At 36.3% G+C, this 19,127-nt stretch overlaps 1 protein-coding gene across 2 annotated transcripts in view; it reads left to right on the top strand.

Moving 5' to 3' along the window:
• LOC307129489 (activin receptor type-1-like) overlaps positions 1 to 19,127 on the top strand; it is a 128,930-nt gene that overhangs the window by 84,989 nt on the left and 24,814 nt on the right. For both annotated transcript variants that reach the window (XM_079821945.1, XM_079821944.1), the window contains 6 exons: positions 1,377 to 1,640; positions 3,203 to 3,408; positions 6,721 to 6,820; positions 10,659 to 10,805; positions 10,979 to 11,254; positions 12,767 to 12,964. In XM_079821945.1, coding sequence (XP_079678071.1) covers positions 1,377 to 1,640; positions 3,203 to 3,408; positions 6,721 to 6,820; positions 10,659 to 10,805; positions 10,979 to 11,254; positions 12,767 to 12,964 — 1,191 coding nt within the window. The remainder of the gene's footprint in view (positions 1 to 1,376; positions 1,641 to 3,202; positions 3,409 to 6,720; positions 6,821 to 10,658; positions 10,806 to 10,978; positions 11,255 to 12,766; positions 12,965 to 19,127) is intronic.

Here is a 19,127-nt window from a genome sequence, read left to right as displayed (position 1 = left end):
GCCGCTTTTCCACTGTTGGGCCAGTACGGGAATGCATGTAGGGAAGTAGGGAAGATGAAACATGTAACCAAATAAATACAATATTATAATCGTATATGATGAAGTTCTTCAAGCAGTCTCTAGGATTTACCATCATGTGTATTTATTATGGCAATGGTTAGCATAAATAGTCTATAGCATAGAATGTAAACATATTTCTGCCTCATACAGTGATCAGAATCCCCATCAAATTGCAATCGGTAGTTATTTCAGGCACTCGCTGGTGTCTGAAAGTGAGTTTTGAGCTGAAAATAGTTTAAAATGTTTTAAGTTTAGGTTTACTTGTAGCTTGATATGAAAACTGGAAAAACCCTCTCCTGACTCTGTCTTCACGACCACTCCTCAAGCCCCAGTTGGCTCGCTTTGGACCAAGGTATTCGGAGTGCCGGAAACCTCGGAAGCCCTGATTAGGTTCGGTGAAAACGTGACTGACCATGGTATGCACTAGCATGCTCGCTTTTGGCCCGACAGTGGAAACGCGACATTTAGTGTGTGAAATGTAGTGTCAATACCTTTTTTTTCCCTTATAAAATGAAGCTTGAAACTATTTCAGAGTTATATCTGTTACATAATTTGATCACCAAAATGTAATAGTATGTTAACATAATAGCAGGATTCACTTGTGTTCACCACATGATTTCTCTGCATGTGCATCTGTAAGCTCACCATCTGTGCACAAGTGTGTGTGTGGGTGAAGAGTGTGTGCTTTCTGCACTCTCAGAAGGGCTGTTTTAATACCTGCCTTTTCTGACAACATCATCAGCTGCTGTACGAGACTTAGAATGCTGTCTTGCTGCACACTTGAAGTCAACATGAAATCCAAACACCCTATATACTTTATCTTCCCTAATCCTATTGTGCATGATTCACATTAAGAAAGTAAAATGCTGTTGTTGTTTTAGGAAAGTCCACAATCGACTGCAAACTATGGATGCAGTATTACAAAATGTATATTTTTGTGCAAAAGATAACTTACAGGAATATTCCATGTTCAAAGTTAAGCTCAATCAAAAGCATTTGTAGAAATGTTGTTTTACAAAATAATAATATTCTTCGCAAATAAAAATCTTGGTTACAGTGAGGCACGTACAATTTAAGTGAATAGGATAACATTTTGGAGGGTATAGGGTCAAAGTTTAACTGATCTAGATCCCAAAAGCAACTGTACGAACACAAAGATTTCTGAGACTCCATTACTAATTAAGTGAACCAAAAAAGGTTAAAATTAGAATTAAAGTGACATCATTAAATGTTTTATGAAATGCTTCCGAATATCACATCACATTTGTTGATCTACCAAATATTTCCATATTTCTTATTAATCTTCTTCGTTCCAGATGGAGAGTTAAAGGCAGCCCCAACAGAGCACGAGTGTGTGTGTGAGGGCCGGTCATGTGTAACGGGGGACCGCTGTATGGGTCAGCAGTGTTTCTCATCTTTGACTCTGAGTGATGGAACACCAGTGTCCCAGAAGGGCTGTTTTAAGGTGTATGAGCAGGGCAGGATGACCTGCAAAACTCCTCCATCACCTGACCAGATTGTAGAGTGTTGTCAGGCTCATCTGTGCAACATGAACCTCACTGTGAGACTTCCTTTACGAGGTAATGCTCACACATACACAGACCAATAAACTGCTTCTTCTCAGGTTTAAATGGACATAGTTTTATATTGATTGCCATTGGTTGCCATGAAATTTTCTTTATTGCTTGGCTTATTTGCATATTTTCAGCCACTTGTTTGTACACTTAAAGGGTTAGTTCACCCAAAAATGAAAATTCTGTCATTAATTACTTAGCCTCATGTCGTTCGACACCCGTAAGACCTCAGTTCATCTTCAGAACACAAATTAAGATATTTTAGTTGAAATCCGATGGCTCAGAAAGGCCTCCATTGGCACAATATACTTTACACTCTCAAGACCCATAAAAGGTAATAAAGACGTTGTTACAAAGTCCATCTCACTACAGTGGTTCTACAATAACTTTATGAAGCGATGAGAATAGTTTTTGTGCGCTAAAAAAACCTAAATAAAGACTTGTATAGTGATGATGATTTCAAAACACTGCATCATGAAGATTCGAAGCGTTATGAATCAGTGAGTCGAATCATTATTCGGATCGCGTGTCAAACTGCCAAACTGCTGAAATCATGTGACTTTGGTGATCCAAACCTCTGAATCGACTCACTGATTCATAACGCTTCGAAGCTTCATGATGCAGTGTTTTGAAATCGGTCATCACTATATAAGTCATTATTGTAGAACCACTGTAGTGAGATGGACTTTGTAACGACGTCTTTAGAACCTTTTATGGGTCTTGAGAGTGTAAAGTACATTGTGCCAATGGAGGCCTTTCTGAGCCATCGGATTTCAACTAAAATATCTTCATTTGTGTTCCGAAGATGAACGGAGGTCTTACGGGTGTCGAACGACATGAGGCTAAGTAATTAATGACAGAACAGACACATTGTAATTCTAAAAGCACTCTGCTAAAGGGGTTGGGCTAGTTTAAACCTCTCTGTACTAGTAGTTTCCTGTCATTTACATTATCACACATATTGTATATGATATTCCAGTGACACCAGTGTGATGTGCATTTTGCAAATTTTGTTATTTTTGCAGCTTTTGTGACCTTATTAATTATTTAGCTCCATCAAGCACACCTCAAAGATCAAACCAAAGTCTTCTGGATTGCTTGAACAGTTCGGGCTGGTGTGTTTGTTTAGAGGTGGAGCTAAAAAAAAAACAAGAAAGAAAAAATTCTACAGGACAGTAGCCCTCTAGGACCAAAGAAAATTTAGAATACACAATAAATGATTGGGCATAATGAGTTTTTTTTTTTTTCTTCACATTACAGTGACGGGATTAAAATGCACTTAATACAGGGATGGTTAAACTCAGTCCTGGAGGGCCACTGCCCTACAGAGTTTGGTTCCAACCCTAATCAAACACACCTGAACCAGCTAATTAATGCCTTCAGGATTACTAGAAAGCTACAGGCAGGTGAGTTTGATCAGGTTTAGAGCTAAGCTCTGCAGGGCTGTGGCCCTCCAGGACCAGGTTTGCCCATCCCTGGCTTAATATCATGAAACTAATATGAACTTTTGTAGGTCAATAGTTTCTTTTTAAATTACTCTATACTGTAAGTCTCTGTGTCTCTCTTAGTGGTGGAAGGCCCCAGCTATAGTGTGACAATGCTGACCATTGTGATTGTGGCTCCAGTCATCGTTCTGATATTCCTGTCTGCTGTGGCGATCCTGATCTTCCGTTGTATTCACCTTCACCAAATAGAGCATCTGACCACTCATGATGCTGAGTATGGCACCATTGATGGTCTGATTGCGTCTAATGTGGGAGAGAGCACACTTGCGGTGAGGGAAACCTACACACCATCACAAAGTCTGTTATCAGATTGTGATTAAAGGGATAGTTCACACAAAAATGAAAATGTCATCATTTACTCACCTTATGTTGTTCCAAACCTGTATGAGTTTCTTTCTATTGTTGAATAAAAAAGAAGATATTTTAAAGATATTTAAAAAAAAAATTGGTAACCAGACAGTTTTTAATCATTGACTTCTATAGTATTCATTTTCCTATTATGGAAGTCAGTGGCTACCATCAAATGTTTGATTACCAACATTCTTTAAAAGATCTTCTTTTGTGTTCAACATTTTTGGCTGAACTACCCCTTTAAGAACATAGAACTCTTTCTGAGAGATTTGATTCCACTTGTTAAAACAGCACAAGTAACGTTAAATAAAAAAATAAAAACATAACTTGTAGGTTGCTTAAAAGGATTAGGCCATTTAAAGAACTACAGTAAATAGCTCAGCACTTACAAAAATGTAAGGACATATACCATGGTAAAGGCCAGTTCACACCAAATAAACAACTATAAGGATAACGATAACTATATTAGCATCCACACCAGCAGACAATATCGTTCTATTCATTATAAGTCATGTACTGTAGTTCATGTTTTGCTGTCACTTTTAATGCTCAAGCTCTTTAAAGCAAGATTGACTCTGATTGGCTGACATTGTTTTTATTCTCCATCCTTATAGTTATTGCCCTTGGTGTGAACAGGCCTAGATAGCATATTTGTTAGACAAAAAAGTTCTGGATGCCTATAGGACACACACTGCTATCGTTTTTTTTTTTTTTTAATCTGCGTTTTCTTTCTGAGATGATTAATTAATGGAATATTACATACATCCATGCACAAATCACTGTTCATTCAAAAGTTTCTAATACCAACAAGATTTGGTCCCACTTTATATGTAAACATTTAAATGATTAATTTAATAATTTATAATATATGTTCCATGAAAAAACATGTTTTTTCATGGAACATATATTTTAAAAAGTACCTGCATAATTACAGCTTTAAATAACTTTATGTAATTTTATAATGCCTTGCAAAAGTATTAGTATCCCCCTAATTTTTTTTTTTTTTACATTTTATGTTGCTGCCTTATGTTAAACTACTTTAAATTACGTTTTATTCCACACCAATCTACACTCCATACACCATAATGACAATTTGTGTTAACTTGTATTAAAAATAAAAAAACTGAAATAATTACATTGCAAGTATTCATACCTTTTGAGTCACTTAAAATTGCAATTTTGCTTGTAGATGTTACTACACTTTGAATGGATATGATTTGGAAAGGCATACGCCTCTCAATAAAAGGTCTAACAGATAAAAATACATATCAGAGCAAAACTAAGCCTTGAGGTCAAACTGCCTGTAGAGCTCAGAGACAGGGTTGTGTCAAGAAACACATCTGGGGAAGGCTACAAAAAATTTCTGCTGCATTGAAGGTTCACAGAAGTTTGTATCATCCATAAACCTTAATAGAAGAAGATTTGAACAACCAGGACTCTTTCTAGAGCTGGCCTACTTGCCAAACTGAGCAATAAATGGAGAAGGGCCTTGGTTAGAATGGTTAGCTCCATGATCATATATGGAGATGGGAGAAACTTACAGAAGGACAAGCATAACTGCAACACTTCACAGATCTGAGCTTTATGGTAGATTGGCCAGACTCAAGCCTGTCCTCGGTGAAGACACACGAAAACCCACTTTTTAACAACAAAAAAAAAGATCCTGAAGAACTCTCAGACTGTGAGAAACAAGATTCTTTGGTCTGATGAACGTTAGTTCCAAGCATCATGTATGGAGGAAAGTAAACCAGGCACTGCTCATCACTTGCAAAAAACTATCCAAACAGTAAAGTGTGGTGGAAGCAGCATCATGCTGTGGGGGTGTTTTTCAGCGGCAGGGACTGGGGACTTGTCAGAGTAGAAGGAAAGATCAACACAGCAAAATATAGAGATGACCTTAATGAAAAACTAGGCCCGAGCATTTAGAACCTCGGACAGGGATGAAGGTTCACCTTCCAACAGGACAATGACCCTAAGCACACAGCTAAGACAGTGCAAAGGTGGCTTATGGATGTCCTTGAATGGCCCAGCCAGAGCCCGGACTTAACACCCAATCGTACCATAAACCTGAAAATGGCTGTCCACCAATGGTCCCCATCCAACCTGACAGAGCTTGAGAGGATCTGAGGAGGAGGATGGCGGAAAATTGCCATTGCTTCAACCAAGTACTGAGTTAAGGGTACAAATACTTATGTAGTGTACTTATTTCAGTTTTTCTTTTTTAATACATTTGCCAAGTCGTCACAAATCAGTTTTTTTTGCTTTGTCATTATGGTGTATTAAGTGTAGATTTATAGGAAAAAAAATATTTAAAGTAATTTAAAGTAGTTTAACATAAGGCAGCAACATAACAAAATGTGATAAAAATAAAGGTGTATGAATCCTTTCGCAAGGCATTGTATACAATTATATTGTTGACCTTAACCCACACTTAAATCTAACCACTAAACCTGTCCCTAACCATAACCATATTCTACCTCAATAGCAGCATATTATTTTGCAATACAGCATGAACACAGTACATTGTATCTAACTATTTTTTTATGTAAGTACATAGTTAAAGACGCCATATATAAAGTGTGACCAAAGTTTAGTTTTATGAAATTAACAAAAAAACTGTACTACGCCAGAATTCTCAGCATCTCCTCTCTGTTTAAACACATTTAGGCAGAAATGATGCAGTGTTTTGATGAATTTGTGAGGATTATGATGTGTTTGCTGAGCTGGCTCTTCATTGGCTGTTGTTGGATCTTTTTCAAGCTATTTTTGAAGATCTCTATGGAGTGCTTGGCAACCAAAGCAAATATTCAGCGGCTTAATGTTTGCTTGAGCATAAAAGTCTGTTCCAGTGCTGGGAGTGACATGTTAAAACCACTTGAATCTTGGGTCTCAGAGGCCCAGGAGGTGACTGGTTTTGGCTTTGATACTCTGATTTTGTTCAGACAGTGATTCAAAGTGTCTGAAGGCAACCAGCTATGATTTTTAGGATTGTGCAGTAATTATTCCCTGTTTTTTCCCATGATGCTCCCTAAAAGTCTATTTTCATGATACAAACATATGGTTATCGTGACTCTTGTTGTTTTGGTTTTGGTAATTTTTTTCTCTCATTCCATTATTTGGAATGTGGCTGTTCAAGGTCTGCTCTCTAATGTATAAGTGTGTTTACAAATTTAGACGAACTATGGTAAATGTACTACTTTGTTTTTCTTTATTCTTTTTCTGTTTTTCAGGATTTGTTGGATCATTCCTGTACATCTGGTAGTGGCTCTGGACTACCTTTCCTGGTCCAGAGGACAGTAGCCAGACAGATCACTCTCAGCGAGTGTGTCGGTATGTGCCTACACCATCTCATTTCTTTCTTAGAGTTATGTATCTGTGCATAAAGTATTCTCAGATTTTGTGTTGCAGGTAGCAGCTTCTTTAAATCTAACTAAACACCAAATGGCTTTCAGTTACTAAGCTTTAGTTATGGGACAGTTTTGACCAGTAGTAAGTTATATCTGAGACAACCTCACTTTTGAGTTACATAAAATGTTACATTTACATTAGGGCTGTCACGATATTAGATTTTTCACACCATGGTTATTGTGGCCAAAAAAATTCACAATATTGATATATCGCGATATCTATAGAAACCTTGGGGGAAAATTATTATATAATTTTTTACTTTGTTTATTTAGTTTTTCTTTTTTACCCAACAAACATAATTGGGTACTGATAAACACAGGGTCATACTCTGTTACTGATAAATCTACTTTGAAGCTTTGAACGAGAGAAAATACTGTCAAGTTCAACAGTATGATGAATAAATATTAAAGGGTTAGTTCACCCAAAAATGAAAATTCTGTCATTAATTACTTACCCTCATGTCGTTCGACACCCGTAAGAGACCTCCGTTCATCTTCGGAACAGAAATGAAGATATTTTAGTTGAAATCTGATGGCTCTGAAAGGCCTCCATTGGCACAATGGCACGGTTCACTCTCAAGACCCTTAAAAGGTACTAAAGACGTCGTTACAAAGTCCATCTCACTACAGTGGTTCTAAAATAACTTTATGAATCGGCAATAATAGTTTTTGTGCGCAAAAAAACCCTAAATAACGACTTATATAGTGATGACGATTTCAAAACAAGGCATCATGAAGCTTCGAAGCGTTATGAATCAGCGAGTATTCATTGTAGTGAGATGGACTTTGTAACGAGGTCTTTAGTACCTTTTAAGGGTCTTGAGAGTGAACCGTGCCATTGTGCCAATGGAGGCCTTTCAGAGCCATCAGATTTCAACTAAAATATCTTCATTTCTGTTCTGAAGATGAACGGAGGTCTTACGGGTGTCGAACGACATGAGGGTAAGTAATTAATGACAGAATTTTCATTTTTGGGTGAACTAACCCTTTAACATAAATGTTATTGACTAGATTGCAAATACAAATACAAGAATAGACATTATGTAAATGGACATTAATTAATTAAAAGAAACTATGAGATGTGCTGCACTGGTGGAAACAACTCGAGACCATGCTACCGCAACTGTCAAGACTGGCTCTGACTGGTGTTTAGAGTCCCTGCCAGCAGTAGCAGTGAGCGTTCCTTCAGCGCAACTGCAAGAGTTACGGCCTTTTTACACCTGTTCACTTCATTCGTTTTCTCTGATCAGATATCAATAATATTGTTAAGAGATCAGGAGCTATGTCTTCCGAAATTCTTTCGAGGTGGATTTAAATCCGATCACTCAAACCAGAGCCGCGCTCCCACCACGCGCATCACGTGCTGCTGAGGGGGGCACCACAAGAAAATGTAAGAAACGCCAATGAAACTGAAAGTAGTCTCAGATGCTCAAAAACACAATCATCTTCATCAAAACTAATGAGACTAAATGCTCTGACCAGTGTTTAGGTCACTTTTTTTCATATTGCGGTCTTTGATCTTGAAATGAGCTGATAAATAAAATGCAGCTTGAATTTTTTGCTTTCGTTTACGTGAACTGAATTTGCATGGCCTATAGCGCGGGAATTGAAAATCGGATTTATATTAATTTTGTGGAGAGGTGTAAGGTAAGACAACCTGCATTTTTTTTTTGTTTTTTATTTTGTTTATTAGTTTAGATTGTATAGCCCGTTTCGTTTGCAAGCGCCGATGCGAGCTGCGAGCAGCATCAGCCTGCCTCAGCTTGTCAAAAATGCGTTTTTACTGTGGTGGTGATAGTAAATATTTAAACTAACATTGTGATATGCTTGAAGTGTTTTATAGCTATGGATTTGATTACAGGCAAGACAAGTCATGTGTTGTTTTGAGAGGATAAATTGATCAAACATGTGGTTAACTCACTGTCTGCCGCTTGGTCGTTACTTTAAAAAACAAAAACTTTAATTTAACAAACAAAAATTGCTCCAAACATTTTTTCTAAATTAATTTAATAAAGAAATTAAACAAAATATAACTACTTTGACATTACAAACAAAGCTGAACTATTTTTATGGCTGCAACATTGTGTAATGGGGAGGGAGAAAAAAACCCCCACGGTCTCCAGTCGACTCTGGAGTATTTACATGTCATGCTATCTAAGAGTCTTATTCATTTTAAATATTTTGGTTATCGCCAATACCGGTATATTGTCACACCCTAAATTAACATGATGTCAATATTTCGTGCTTTGAATATCACACTAGTACCGGTATATTGCGACACCCCTAATTTACATAGCCTATTTTTGTTTTGCAAAATGATTGGGAACACTTTAGAATAATGGTCCGTCATTAATAAGTAACTATGCAGAAAGTAATGCAGGACTAATGAGTAGTACTACATTAACACTTCAGCTACTACTAAGTAGTATAGAAACAAGCTGAACTAATCACTAAGTAATATCGAATTTAGGAGATAGTCACTTGTTAAAGGATTAGTTCACTTCAAAATGAAAATGTCCTGATATTTTACTCACCCCCATCTCATCCAAGATGTTCATGTCTTTCTTTCTTTAGTTGAAAAGAAAATGTTTTTTGAGGAAAACATTCCAGGATTTTTCTCCACACCATTGACTTCCATGACGACCAAAATGTTGAAGGTCCAAATCAATGCAGTTTCAAAGGGCTTTGAAGGGCTTCAGAGGCTCTGCGCGATCCCAGACGAGGAATAGGGTCTTATCTAGCCAAACGATCGGTCATTTAAATTGTTTAAATAATATATACTATACGTTTTAACCCCTTAAGCCCTGAAGGTATTTTTAGAGTTTTTTTTGTCTGAGTGACATACACAATTTTAAAGACTCCTTACTCAAACTATAGCAAGGAGAGTCAAAACGTATGTATCATTTGTTAGAAAACTTTTATATTTTTAGAAAATAATTTTTTTATAGACTTGGTCGACATTACTGGGAACGCCCACAAAATGTCACATTTGCCGTGGGGGAAAACAAGCCATTAGAATGAATGCACGTAAACCTTGTTAGATGCTTTATCTTTACTCTTTGTAATGATTATGATTTATTTTAGCTTGGTGCAGTCCTGAAAATTTGCGATGTGGTGTTCTGCACCTCTAGTAAGTTAAACTACTAACTGTGTAAACTACTAGTGACCTGGACCATTATTTTTCACTTTAAAATAATGGTCCAGATCACTAGTAGTTCTTGCAGAGTGTCTAGGTAACACCTGAGTATTTAGTGATGCATTTTTTTGACCATGTTGAGAGCAAAAAAAGACGATTGCTCACATCTCAGACACGTTAATGTTGTGAATAGTAATTAATTAGTAATTCTTGATAATTTGTCATAGTTACCTATTAGTTCTTATTGATGCCAATCTCCTTCAGTAATTTATTGATTGCCTAATAAGGTATTGTCTTAGTCCTAAATTTGATATTACTTACTGATTAGGTAAGATTGTTTCTATATTAGTTAATAGTCGTAGCTGAAGTGTTAATGTAGTTCTACTCATTAGTCCTGCATTACTTCCTGCATAGGAATTACTTCCTATTAATGACGGACCATTATTCTTGTGTTACCAAATGGGTAAAATGTTTTAGTCTGAAATCTGTATATATAACATTAGAAGTCTATGGTGTGGCATTATTAAACCGCTAAGACCAATTTAGCTTAGTTAATCAAAAACTAGTTAGTAAAACTAGTTTAGTTTTAATTTAGTTAATTTAGCTTATGTTTGTTTTCTGTCAGGTAAAGGCCGGTATGGAGAGGTCTGGAGGGGTCAGTGGCAGGGCGAAAGTGTGGCTGTGAAAATATTCTCATCTCGAGATGAGAAATCCTGGTTCAGAGAGACAGAAATCTACAACACTGTCCTACTGCGACATGAGAATATTCTGGGTAAATCATATACACCTATCATAATTAAAACACAAATCAAACCATTTGCAAATTACATTTGCTTTCATTGGGATACCTCAGTTTAGTAATACAGAACAACGATAAAAGATGTTAATTTCACTTAACCATAACTTTGTAATATAAAAAGTTTACCTTGTATAATTTTTTTTCAGGCTTTATTGCATCAGATATGACATCACGTAACTCCAGCACTCAGTTGTGGTTAATCACACATTTTCATGAAATGGGATCTCTCTACGATTACCTGCAACTCAGCATTCTGGATGCTTCTGCCTGTTTGCGGATGGCACTGTCCATCGCCAGCGGCCTGGCCCATCTGCATGTGGAGATCTTTGGCACACAAGGCAAACCAGCCATAGCTCACAGAGACCTAAAAAGCAAAAATATTTTAGTGAACAAAAATGGCCAGTGCTGCATCGCAGATCTTGGTAAGAATGGCTTCTGACTGAAGCAAAATCAGTTATTTTATGCATGCTGTTGATTCATATTAATTTATATTAGAATCTTTAAAATATTTATATACAGTGTATTTTGGACAGTGTCAGCAAACATTCAAAAACACCATGTGATCTATGATTATGTATGTAAATAAATGACTACAGAGCGCTAAATTATTGAACATTTCATTTAAGTTCAGTTGTGCATAAAATGTTCAATAATCAGTGTAGGTATGATAAAAAAATAACACATTATCACATTCACATTATCAATCTGAAACTACTTTCTAAACGTGCAGTTATCCTTGAAGCCTCCTGTATCAAGCTTTCCAAAAAAGTGATTTATTTTTAGCCATTTTTATATTTGCTTATTTTTATATGTATACAACATTTTTGTTAGGCTGATTAAGTTAGGCCAGGGCCATAATCATGGAAGTGAATCATAGATGACAGATTAATGGATTTTAAATTTGTAAATATTTTGTTGCCCACTTCCGTCCATCAGTCACTTGTCCGTTTCTAATAGTGAAAATCACTTGTCTATTCCCTTAATATTTACCTATTGTACATGTTGCTCTTTATACGCAAATAAGTAGAAAGCAGAACCGAGCTATTTGCTCATGGAGGACGGACACTTTAATTTATATGTCTTTATTAAATTTACTCTGACTCACTCTAGAGCTCCAGGGCTCATTTCTGCAACACCAGGGCTGTTATTAGAAGAAATCAGTTGTTTCCCCCTAAAACTCTGACGGAAACCCATTAGGTAGCTTTTAGCTAACACATATCTGGGAACTCTTCTGTACACAGGAAGTGGAACACAAGATTAGTTTTTATAGAGCACTTGAAACCACATACAGCACATTAAGAAAATGAACACGCTCTTCTTAGTCAGGATTTGAAAACATGTTGTCCTTATGGGACTAGAGGTTTTCACTTAATGCTATTTTTTTCCCCTGCAAGCTAAAACAATTTTTTTTCAAGACCTTTGGACAGTTTGTTCATGTTTACTTCATGTCACATGAAATTGAATTATTGTATATCCCCACAAGAGGGTGCTATACAACATTTAAAAAATAAATGAGCTTTTGAGCCATCAAGCTATGCTGAAATAAATCTCATATGCATCTCAGCATCTTAGATGGTGCTCTTAGGGGTGTATGCAAATATTTGTCCAATGAAATGCTGACTTACAATACCACATTCTCTAAATTTATAAATACAATCTGGAAATTATTATATTTGAAAGTGTCTTCAATTCTTTCGCACTTGGATGAAAGCTTTCCATTTTTTTTTTTTTTTTGCTGAGCTGTGGAAAAGAGCTGTCTTTCAATATGTCTGTCCTCAAATTCCTATTCCCATTTAATGGGATCCTTTAAATGTAGAATGCACACAAGCAAATGCCCAGGTGTTTAATCCAGGGACATGTGATTAATGCGTGTTGTGCAACGATCATGTTTTATATGATAATGATACATTTGGTCACACTTTTGTGTTCTTCAGGTCTCGCTGTGGTGCATTTTCAGGACACAAATGAGCTGGATGTAGGGAACAATCCTAAAGTTGGGACAAAGCGCTACATGGCTCCTGAGGTTCTGGATGACTCCATTCAAACAGATTGCTTTGAGTCTTACAAACGAGTCGATATCTGGGCCTTTGGGCTCGTGCTGTGGGAAATTGCTAGAAGAACAGTTAGTATTGGTACGTATATCTTCACATCTGATTCACTTTCCCACCTGTCATACTTTTTTTTTTTCGATCTCTGCTGTTGCAATTGGATAACTTGCTTTCAGAGTCACGTGTTGTGAGGTGTAAAAGATTGTTGCTAAACATGGAGCTCTGTGCCGCGTTGCAAAAATGATCCTGTTAAACAATTCGAAAATTGTAAATTTTAATAGCTATTTGCATCGTGAATAACACTTAATGAGTAAAATGTTGAAGAAGTCGAAAAACTAAAACTAGATATTAAGAGATATTTGCAGGGAATTCTGGGCCGTCACCGCCCTCAACTCATATCATATATGGTATAAGATATGGACATGGATTTCTATGGATTTCTTAGAAAATAACCCAACAGATAAATAAATAAATATAAATATTTATTTTGCTTATTTTATATAAATTTGTATATAAAGTCGATATAAATATTACATCAGAATGGCATTAAGCAATTCAAAAACGTCTTATGAAACATTGCTTAAAGGGATGGTTCACCCAAAAATGAAAATCCTGTCATCATTTACTCACCCTCAAGTTGTTCCAAATCTGTATGAGTTTCTTTGTTCTGCTGAACATAAAAGAAGATATTTTGAAGAATGTTTGTAACCAAGCAGATAGAGCAACCATTGACTACCATAGTAGGGAAAAAATACTATGGTAGTCAATGGTTGCTCTATCTTACAAACATTCTTCAAAATATCTTATTTTGTGTTCAGGAGAACAAAGAAACTCCTACAGGTTTGGAACAACTTGAGGGTGAGTAAATGATGACAGGATTTTCATTTTTGGGTGAACTATCCCTTTAAAGTCATCAAGCACTATTCAAGACAAACTAATAAAATAACATCAGAAGACAAGACATTAATAAACTAATAAAATATATATATTTTAAATATAAAAGTAGGCCTACCACCAATATAATCTAAAAAGTATTCTATTTATTGGTAAACATCTAGAAATTAAATAATGCAGTCGAATGTAAAACAAAACAGCCAAAATGTCTCATTGTCGGTGATTTTGATGAATATAATTTGCGACTGAATAATTTTTTAAAAAATAATCTAATGAGGCCTGTCCAATCCGTGTAGCATTTGGTCAGTCGATTTTTGATTTAATATTGAAAGTAGAAAAATTAGAAAACAGCTTTTTCTTTTTTTTCCAGAAAAACAAGATTTCAGCTTGATTTTTCGTTCAGAGGTAGAAAAATGAATAAACAGTTTGAATATTCGATTTCTACACGTGGGCGGGAATTATACGCCCCTTTCTGCTGATTGGTAGCCGAAAATCCGTCATCAGTTCTTCCTCAGTTCCGCACAGCAGAATAAAAGTCCTGCGCTGCTACAGCTGTATGGATTCTTAACAGCTATTGCAGCTACATTTCATATTTTTCTCATCAAAAAACCAGACTAACGAATGGCTCGACACAACCCGTACCGGGGCGGGGCAGAGCCTAGACAGGGCTTTCATCTGTGTAGACCAGCGGTTTTAGTCCAGGAAAGTGCAAGGGGTCCGCAAAATAATTTGCTATATCCTACCTTATTTTCCATACTGTAAAGTGACGTTTTTTTATCATGAAAATGCCGTGATTTATTCCAAAGTGACTTATATAATGCATTTAACATCAAAGAATTGAAATGTTGACTTTTTAAAGTAGGCACGTCCATTATTCGCTGTATTTTAGTTCATGTTTCTGGTGTGCGTCAGAGAGATGTTCATATGAGACTGAGACACGCTAAAGCAGCGCATCCTGTTGGTTTCTTAATTTTTCAAAGGCATGACATTTAGTAGTAATTTTAAATGTACACACATAAAATAAATATTTTACTGTTTCGAATGAGGAAAAAATTAAGTGATGGCGCCGGTGACTCGCGCAGTCACATAACATATCAGTTCTTGCATTGCAGCCTGTTCATTATCAAAATAAAACCAAACATATAAAAAGTTTTGTTTAATTTAATTTGTCTGTTGTACAATATTAAGGCTGTGCAAGTCAGTACTTGCTGTTATTCCAAACTCATATCTCTGCAAGATGCCGATTTGGCCTATACGAGTATGGGACTGGACTGAAATACAAAGCCTTCTTTACATAAATAGTATAATAGCATCCAAATGTTACATTGCAAATATGGAAACTTTGGACCGAATGAGAGATGCACGACCGACGAGCCCAACGTCGATATGTTTCATTTCAAATAAATTAATTTAGGCTTGGTGTTTAAACTAAATGTTGTTTGTAATAAATGGCATAATATATAGGCCTAGACTATTTTATATAGGCTAGGCTTCTATGTATATTTTTTATTATATGGCTACTTATATTTTTCATTCTTGTTGTTTTCTGGATACCATTCATTTAAGGATTTGTCATACACTGATGGGAAGTAAAATAGCCTACACATAGCGTACGTGTTAATAGTGTTTATAATGTTAATGTTGTGTTTTATTTACCGGTATTTTTCTGAATGTATAATAATAATAATAAAATGCAGATTTTACTACAATGCAACGTTCGCGTGTTTCTCTCTCAACATGACCTGGCGTCATGTGAATTACACTCGGTGCGACTTTTCTGGCAAATATGGTCAATTATAAAATGTGCTTTATTATTACAAAATGCATACGATGCGTTATAGGCTATACACTGTTAATTATCCCCACCCACATTAACTTTGGGCTTAATCACTGTAATGTCCTGTTCGCATTTGCTCTTTTTATTTATTTATTTTTTAAAGCGGATGCAAATATATCGTAACATAATCCATATATGCAACTCGTGATATATTCAGAGGTGTCAAGTAACAAAGTACAAATACTTCATTACCTTTTTGGGTATCTATACTTTACTGGAGTAATTATTTTTCAGCCGACTTTTTATTTCTACTCCTTACATTTTCACACAATTATCTGTACTTTCTACTCATTTCAAACCTATCCAGATAAATTGTGCCATCCGGATAGAGTGAATTTGATTGTGGTTGGATGAGAAGTATAAACATATACCATTCCGAGTGGGTACACCAATTTTTTATGTCTTTTGCCCTCAGAGATTCCTGCAGCTAAGCTTGGATGTACATTTACATTCCAATAAAGATTATTGATAACATGCCATTACAATACTTATAGGCAACTTGTCATCATATCTTCTGCTCCATGAAACCCATGTTAATGCTCAGTAGTACACATATATGATTCTTTAATGTATTTGTATTTGCACTGTGAATAATCCCTTTAATGTTAATACAACAACAAAAGACAAAGAGAAAATCACTCACTGCTCTTGACTGAAAAACTACTACAGTAGCTAAGAATCAATGTATATTTTATAGTGAAGTCTATTTAGTAGGGGTGTAACGGTACACAAAACTGACAGTTCGGTACGTACCTCGATTTTTAAGTCATGGTTCGGTACGAGTTCGGGACAGCAGTTTTACAAAATTGCTTTTTATTTATTTTTATTAAACAGTGGTTTACTGAAGAAGAAAAAAAGTGTCTGTCCTTGAATGAATTAAATTATAACTAAAAGTTTATTGAAGATATTACTGTAAACTATGGGGAGCCCTTACTTGCACATTAATATTAAAGGTTAACAACAGAGCCCAAACTATTAGCCTAATTTCAGTTGCTATTTATTTTTTAGGTATAATAATCAACACTCAAATAACACATTTTATGCAAACATGTAAACTTCACATTAGGCAGTCTTTGCATTAACTTCTAAATCTAATTATAAAATATTTTCTCCAATTCGTTGTTGAAATATAATAATTTATACACAGTGCATGTCATTTTCATGACAGGTTTATTTAACATGCATGAAATAATCAAGACATCCCTAACAGGTTAAGTAGAATATAATGAATATATAGGCTAATATAGTGCATATATTTAGTGAAAGAGTTGATTTCTCTAGTGAATAAAATTCTGTGGACACTGAATGACTGCCTGAGGTAAATGTGATCCTAACGTTACATGACATTGTTTAGTTTACAAGCTGTTATATTGACGTCTTTCCGCCATTGAAACACTTATTTAGCGATTACACCACATATGATACATGACAGTAAGTTGTAATGTATCCTCAGCATACCTTCAGATGGTCATTCATGTTTATTATTTAGGAAGAGATGATTGATTGCCTTCACAGATGATCGCGTTCATGTTCAAATATATATATATTTACTTCAAGGGTAACTTCAGTGATTTAGCATTAGGCTTTGTATCAGTAGAAACGGTAGTATATTCAAATTATGGTACTTTCCCCCCTCATATCCCCCTGAGACGAGAGAATTATGCATTTTATTTCTGGAAAAATCCTCAGATGATGCAAATATCGTCATTTTTGCATCATCAGAGGATTTTTTGGCCAGAGGCTAAAGACTACAGCCACTAGATGGAGCTGTTCTGCATGTTATCAACCCGCCCATAGGGGAGAGATCTCACGCACAGAATGTAAGACACAGACGGCCACACGGACAATCATAACGGAGCGCGGTGCAGAGTAAAGTCTGTGTTTCAACTTTTCAATTAATTCCTGTGATAATTTAGCTTCCATATGTGATCTGAAAACGTGCCAGACTGGCGCTTAACGTTACCTCAGCTCTGCTCAGCTCTTTGTGATGAATGAAATCTGACACTGCTGCGTCTGTGCCGTGACTTTCGTTCGGCTCACTCACACTTTATTGAAAAGACACGTTCAGGTTTTAATTGTAGTGTTTATTCTCTAACTGAACGAAATGATTGTATTACTATGAAGATCAAAACGATGGTGTACGGAGTGGCCTCGTAGGGCAGCGAAGCAAGTGCATTCTGAGAGTTGTCTTTCATCCACATTTGACAAAAATACATTTTCTGTCTTTTCTCAGTCTAGAAGGCACCAAATACAAAAATAATCTCACATTTCTACTGCATAAATGACCCAGTTTAAATACAAAGCTTAATGCTAAACCACTGAAGTAACCCTTTTACCAAGGTAGGCTTTGACAGCCGTCATATATAGCCTACTGCCAGCTGATGCTAAGAGGTGAATTTATATCTACACAGACGAAAGCCCTGTCTCTGTCTGGCTTGCTCAGTTGGGGATAATAAATAAATACATTTTTCAACTAAATATCCAAATAAATCTAATTATTAAACTAAATGGTAAATGGCTTTCAACAGACCTATGGCCATCCAAAGTGCTTTACATATTGCCTCACATTCACATTCACCCATTCATACACCGACGGCGGTGCGAGCCATCCAGCTCGTCGGGAGCAGCTGTGGTTAGGTGTCTTGCTCATGGACACCTCGACACTTGGTCAGGTGGAACCGGGGATTGAACCACCAACCTTCCGGTTTGTAGACAACCTATATGAACCACTGAGCCACTGCCGCCCCAATTAACCATATAAACTAAATTACTTATCTAATTACTGTACTAAAGCCCACATTGTCACTGTATGATATTTGAAATGAGCTGATGACATCACCGTTTTCTCCGGAACGGCTGTACGGCTGAATAGAATTCTGTTGCATTATTTTCCTATTTAACACTGTGAAGCTGCTTTGAAACAATCTGCATTGTTAAAAGCGCTATATAAATAAAGTTGGCTTGGCTTGGCTTGGCTTAGGCTCTGCCCCGCCCCGGTACGGGTTGTGTCGAGCCATTCGTTAGTCTGGTTGTTTGATGAGAAAAATATGAAATGTAGCTGCAATAAACGCGTTAAGAATCTGTACAGCTGTAGCAGCGCAGGACTTTTATTCTGCTGTGCGGAACTGAGGAAGAACCGATGACGGAATAGTTTGATCTTCGGCTGACCAATCAGCAGAAAGGGATGTATAATTCCCGCCCATGTGTAGAAATCGAATATTCAAACTGTTTATTAATTTTTCTACCTCTGAACAAAAAACGAAAAATCAAGTTGAAATCTCGTTTTTCTGAAAAAATGAAAAACGAGCTGTTTTCTCATTTTTCTACTTCCAATATTAAATCAAAAATCAACTGAACGAATGATGCACAGATTCTGTCCTTCTCTGCTCACGTGAGTTGTATTCGCGTTTTCTTGACTGTTATCTTAAACATATCACATCAATAGCCGACAGGTCTGTAATCCTTGTGACACGCATATCCATTTTTCTGTGTGTTATACAAACCAACAAACTACAT

Source organism: Gobio gobio (assembly GCF_949357685.1).
Source record: "Gobio gobio genome assembly, chromosome: 7".
In the NCBI taxonomy this organism is placed as follows: Eukaryota; Metazoa; Chordata; class Actinopteri; order Cypriniformes; family Gobionidae; genus Gobio; species Gobio gobio.
This window is presented reverse-complemented; position numbering and strand designations above follow the sequence as displayed.